General features: G+C 42.4%; 1 protein-coding gene across 1 annotated transcript in view; it reads right to left on the bottom strand.

The window, feature by feature from the left end:
• Positions 1–396: 396 nt before the first annotated feature.
• The window catches only part of LOC136735044 (tyrosine-protein phosphatase non-receptor type 14), a 50,780-nt gene continuing 45,144 nt past the window's right edge, over positions 397–6,032 (bottom strand). Inside the window, exons 16-19 of the mRNA XM_066698002.1 lie at positions 4,260–4,388; positions 3,913–4,147; positions 3,309–3,472; positions 397–3,012 (exon numbers count right to left, since the gene is read on the bottom strand). Coding sequence (XP_066554099.1) covers positions 2,884–3,012; positions 3,309–3,472; positions 3,913–4,147; positions 4,260–4,388 — 657 coding nt within the window. The 3' untranslated portion in view covers positions 397–2,883. The remainder of the gene's footprint in view (positions 3,013–3,308; positions 3,473–3,912; positions 4,148–4,259; positions 4,389–6,032) is intronic.

The raw sequence follows: 6,032 nt of genomic DNA, 5'->3' as shown, positions 1-6,032 counted from the left end.
GACACCAGGCATCTCCAGTAGGAGCAAGAACAGCAAGTAGAGCCTGATATTGAATGAACCGGACTGAGGAAGAGTTGCTACCCAGAATGCACTGCTTTCAATAAGGGTTATGTGCGTCTCTCCACAGAGAATAGTTCAGTGAGTGAACCGATTTTGATTATGCAGACGTGCTGTACATCCCTGTGTCTATTTACAGAGTTTATTTAACTTTAAATGGAAAAATAAAATTCTACATATAAAGACACAACTGGTTCAATTTGACTGGCACAATGTTGAACAAGGAAGATCTGAGATGTTTTTCCAAGTAGCAGATTGTAAATGTGTGTGTATGTAAATATATATATGTATATTTACATACAAGCAAGTGAGAGGGAAGGTATAAATGGAAAACCCAGGAATCTTGAAAATGTTTTATTGCATAAAGAGCGATCATGACAGCATTTTTACAGTGATGAAATGGGTTACGGAGGTTGAAAGGCATATACAAAAGAATATGTACAAAATTAGGAGCAGTGGGCGGTCAGCGAACAGGTGTCGTACAAGTGGAGGGAGGCCGGTGTGGTGGAACGCATTGCACAAAATACTGTCACTGCTCACTGGGAAGCACGAGCTCCGGCACTGGGCTCAGAGCACACAGTCGCGTATAAAAAGGCAGGCGTAGTTTACACAAATTGTACAGTATGAGGAAAAAACAAGTCAGACATTCTTAAAAATTCCATTAGGTCCAAAATATAATCTAATACAAGGACTATTTTCCAATTGAACATTGCATCACCCATATTGGAAATACAGATACCTGACCAATATCATCTTTTTAGGTTCTAAGGTTTTAGGCACTTGTTTTTCTACCTGATCTATCAACACACAATCCTAGTACTTTTAGACTCAGTAGCCCTTGCAACAGCCTCCTCTCTTTTCCCACAGCTAACAGAAATGGAAAACAAAAAGTGTGTGTTGGGGGAGGGGGGGGACGGGACGACAACACTCATTGGAAACAGGAAAAATTCAGACATCCATACTGCACATAAACACAACAAACAAAGCACGCACTTAAATTAATGGCATCACAATGGAAATGCTTTTGACAACAAGCAGGACATGTTCCTACCAAAAAACAAAACAAAAAATTACATTTAAAGTCTGACACTCTCCAGCCCACAGCTCTTAATTCATGGAGGTCCAGATAACGTTTTTCCGGGCCCTTTTTTTCGGTGCAGAAAGCTCAATATCTGTTGAGAAACAGATCGTCTCCAGGTGTGCCATAAACCGCAAAACAAACCAGGACAAGATTACTTTTTTTTCCACCGGTTATATTTTCTTGTAAGCAAGACCTCAAACATGTCTGGGTGGAAAGATGTCCCGGCCGTGCGCCTGTCCACGGGGGAATTCAGGATCAGTGTCTGTTCTGACTGCAAGCAATGGAGCAATACAATGCTGGGTGCTTTGGGTCAACAATACTGTGATGCCAACAGGCAGATTTACAACCAGCTCTGGTTATCGTCATAGTCCACTCGATGGGATTAACTCTTGAAATGAATGCTTAAAGGAAATCCAAACGCAAAAACAAGAAACTAAGCAGAGAAAACATTGAAACACAGCTATGGCTTTGAACAGTAATGCCCTGGGGTCGTGTGCTGCCTGGAAACTGAAGCAGTCTTTCAATGCTAGTACTTTAGCATTTGAAACCACCAGCAGATCTGCTAATACATGTGGAATTTAAAGTAGATTAAAGAAATGCAGAATAATTAAAATAACGATACAAATCTGAAAACCCTTTACATTTTGTTTTTCTGCAAAGCATAGAGAAAAATGTCCCCGATTAGTTCAATAAAACACGTAAAAGCTTAGAGACTTGCCAAGGACAGCTATGTACACAATCCCATCGATGCTTCACCTCTGGATGCTCGGCTGCTTGTGGAAATTACACTCTTCACTCGTAGAAGAAGGTTCGTATCAGGAATAATAATTTTAGTTACATTTAACTATTCCGATCCTGAAATAAATTATGAAATACAAAACGATGCTACTTTAAAAAATGCAATGAAATGTCGTGACAGTTGATAGGTGCTTATTATGTAACAACTTGTATTTGGCGAGTCGATTTCAAAGGTTTGGAAAATAAGATCTCGGGGAGGCGTCTGTGGAGGCACTGCAATCCACGCTGAACTGGAGTCCGACTGCCGGTCTCTACTGACCCCTGCTGTTCACAATTAATATTTACATCTAAAACACTTGTGTATTTCTTTACCTGTTTTTACAACACAAATTTCATAAGCCAGTTCCCTACAGTAATATAAAATAAATATAAATATATATTTCTCTTGTCGTTTAACAGGGTCCCAAAATAAGTGTCTGGATAGTCTAATGGTTGTCAGGAACAAAAGCCTATCCACAACACACAGCTGCGTTCATTTTGAACAGGCTAGCTTTGCTTCCTATCAGGTACTAGGAATAAGTGTTGCAAGATTTTATTCTTTTGCAGTCTCGTTTGAAATGCTAAAACAAATATAGTTGACCTCAGATTTTAAATTTGGGATTTTAAGTGGCTTAAAAGGGAGCTGTGATAGTTATGTCTCTTAAAAAAATAACATTTATTTTTTTATCTTTGAATAATATTTTGAAATGTGGAACAAAGAACTAGGCGATGAGAACAGACTATAATATAATGGTCTATATAAAGAATGGACTTTCAGAGGGGAACTAGTTTTAGAAAAGGAAACTAAATGTTTTCATAGCATACAAAAATAATGAAGAAAAGAACTGAATGATTTAAAAATGCAGACTTTGGCCCAAGTTCAAAGTTGTGTTGAGAACACAGCTATAGGTTGGCCTGTAAAACAGTGAGACCATCAGCCATCAGGGGAATGAAATCCTCTCGCCGGCCTATATCAGCCGGGAGTTCTTGAGGAACTGGATGAGAACCTGGTAGACGAACGTGTACTGGGAGACGGTCTGGACCAGGAGCATGCGCTGCTGCCTAAGCGCCCCCAGCATCGCAGGAACCTCCAGGTTCTGCAGGAAAGGGGTAAAAAAAAACATGACAATTATATATATATTAGATCTAAATCTATAGACAGACACTTGTCCATTTTTGTTTTATTACATCAGCACATCAACAACTTGTCTACTTCCTGACCCCAAGCTGCATCTTTGTTTAATCAATATCTAATGGTATTATTAATAATAATATTAATAATAGACCCTTCCTGAGAAAGCTGCTACTTTTCCTTGACCTCATGGGGTGTTTGATCAACTCAGAGGCCACATGCTAGGCTGCTGCTTCCGATGATGTCATCAGGGACGCCTACCTGGTTGTGCTCCAAGCAGCTGATCATCAGCTCGGTGAGGATGACCACCCCGGTGCGGCCCACCCCGGCGCTGCAGTGCACCACAACGGGGGGCTTTATGCTTTTGGAGGTGTCCAGCATGCTGTTGGTGTGGCGCCGCACGGACTGGATCTCCTCCAGGTAGGCTGGGGTTCAAAAATACGACACACGTCAATCAACTTTTATTATTGCGGATTAAGGAGTTTGATACAAAATGGTGAGCAAGGAAAAACATTAAGAAATTCTCACAGTGGAGGGGAAAAAAATAAAACAGTAAGTGGAAACAATAAAAGAGAAAGACATACAGACACACGGGCAGGGGACACAAATGGAAATTGGGCTACAAGGCATTGAAGACAGAAACCAGGAGACACTTCTTTACACAGAGAATCGCCACATCTGGAACAAACTCCCCAGCGATGTGGTTGAAGTTGAAAATTTGGGAACATTTAAAAATAGACTGGATAGGATCCTTGGATCACTTAGTTATTAATGGACACCAAACGAGCACGATGGGTCGAATGGCCTCCTCTCGATTGTAAACTTTCTTATGTTCTTATGTAACTGTTAAAGACGTGAATCTTACAGAGGAATCCCTGCACATCCTCGGGGGAGCCATGGTCAGGCCAGTCAGTGTACTGCAGGTGCCACACCGTCCTCTCCTGCCCAGACAGAAGATGCTTGACCTTCAACCCCGTCGTTGCAAAGCAGACGGAATCCGTGCGGAACTTGGTCGTCACTTTGAACTTGCCGTACGTGGCGGAGTTGTGTTTGGAGCCCAGCTTAGGCCAGTACCTGTGGCTCTTGGGTCGGCCTCCCTCCTGCCATCCAAAAAACAACAAGCACGAGTAAAACACTCGAGATTTTCATCCACACACACATTTTTTTTTCTTGCATCGCTTCCGATACCTTTTTCCGAAAGACTCCACATACCTCTTCCGCAGTTACCATGGCGATGACATTCACCCCCTGCTCCCAGATCATCTGCCAGAAATCCTGGCAGGTATTTGGCAGCGGCCCCTGAGTGGCGATGTAGTGCCATGCCTCACCTCTGATGGTCATCTGGGAGGAGGAGAAAAGCACAGCTGATGTGAGCAATCGCGAGCACACCTTCACACAGCACTGCCTGCTACCAGTCTGGCTGTATGTTTAGGGTCATGATCTTGTATTGTTCCACAAAGACCCCTATTGCTTTTGAATGACAGGATAGTGCAAATGTATGGATTGCCTTGTTACCTGTTTAGCACACCTCCGAAAAAAAAAAAAAAACTTCCAACTCCTAAAGCTCAGCACCAGGAAAAGGGTCCTGTTCTGTCTGGTAGTTTGTCAGTCTTAATGCCATCTTGACGGCTGAGGCTGTCAGGGAGAGCACGAAGCCCCCCACCCCCCGGCGAGGCCCCTGCTGTGGCCCAGGTCACACAGCTCGATGCCCCGGGCCCCAGCTGTAAGAATGGGTGCAGCGCGCCAGTCGACACCAGCCAGGCAGCATCCTGGCGCCTCCATAAAGGCAACGCAAGCTGCTGGACTGTGTTGGCCGCACTTTAAAGCAACACTCTCCAATTACTTATTATTAGGATTTTAACTTTTTATTTCATTCCAGACCTTTACCAAACCTCCCATCAACAGGGCTCTCTAACGAGACTGGAAACAGGTTTCTGCTGCTGTTGTTTTGGTTATCAAATATTTATTACTTCATTACTACAACGATTACAATTATAGTTAATATAACTAGCCTTCAGTGCTCACGGTCCCATTCAAGCCCATTAGTCTCCAGTGGGGTCGATTTAACAGGGTCATTAAAACCAGTCATAAAGCTCCAGCTGTCTGTACCCGAGTCTCGGCACGCAATGAATCCCCAGCTACAACACAACTGAGGACCATACAGCTGCCATTGTGAGCAAACAGGGCTTCCTGGCTGCTGAACAAACTTCACAGTCACCGTCAAAATCACCCACCTAGAGCACGGCAACCTTCTCCCAGGGGATCTCTCACTAGTACGCAAATAAGAACCGCTGTCTGATGAGAATGACATCTTGTTGTTGCAGGACACTTATTGGATTGTGTCCATTTATTTAACAACACAGAAACATTCCCACACTGAAAGGTTTTTATTTCAGCTGTGCAGAAGAATGGGACATTCAGAGTTTTGCATGTCGTTGTGTGGGAGTCTTTCCAATACGTTTATTATAATTTTGTTTAAATAATTCCTTTGTTTATGTTGCCATAATCTAGTGGCTACAGCTGTCCTGCAAAATCACATGTGCTTACTGCAACTTACTGAACCTTACTGTGCTTACTGTACCTTACTGTAATTTGCTTCCATGAACTCGTGATCACAAACAAAGGCAGCTGCTATAACAAAAACTGAATGTTTTTATTTTTTTGTTCCGATTTAAAAATAAGAGGTTTATGCAAGATCCCAAGTAATGCATCAGTGCGCTGAGTCAGGGCTCATTTATTTACTTCTAGCAAAGAGGCATGAACTGCAAAAGCAGGCTGGAGAACAGTTTTCCAAAAAAATATAATTGTTCTACTACATTAGTCATTTATATATATGTATGTATTAATCTGAATACATAATCACATACAAATGGGACCTAAAGGCTAGCAGTTGCTGCTGTGTTAGTGTCAGTTCCCTCTTGAGAAGGCAACGTGACCCCTTCACTGTTCATTATTCAGCTGTAGATTTGCACAGCGTAATAAACA

Source organism: Amia ocellicauda, chromosome 1 (genome assembly GCF_036373705.1).
Source record: "Amia ocellicauda isolate fAmiCal2 chromosome 1, fAmiCal2.hap1, whole genome shotgun sequence".
Taxonomy (NCBI): domain Eukaryota; kingdom Metazoa; phylum Chordata; class Actinopteri; order Amiiformes; family Amiidae; genus Amia; species Amia ocellicauda.
This window is presented reverse-complemented; position numbering and strand designations above follow the sequence as displayed.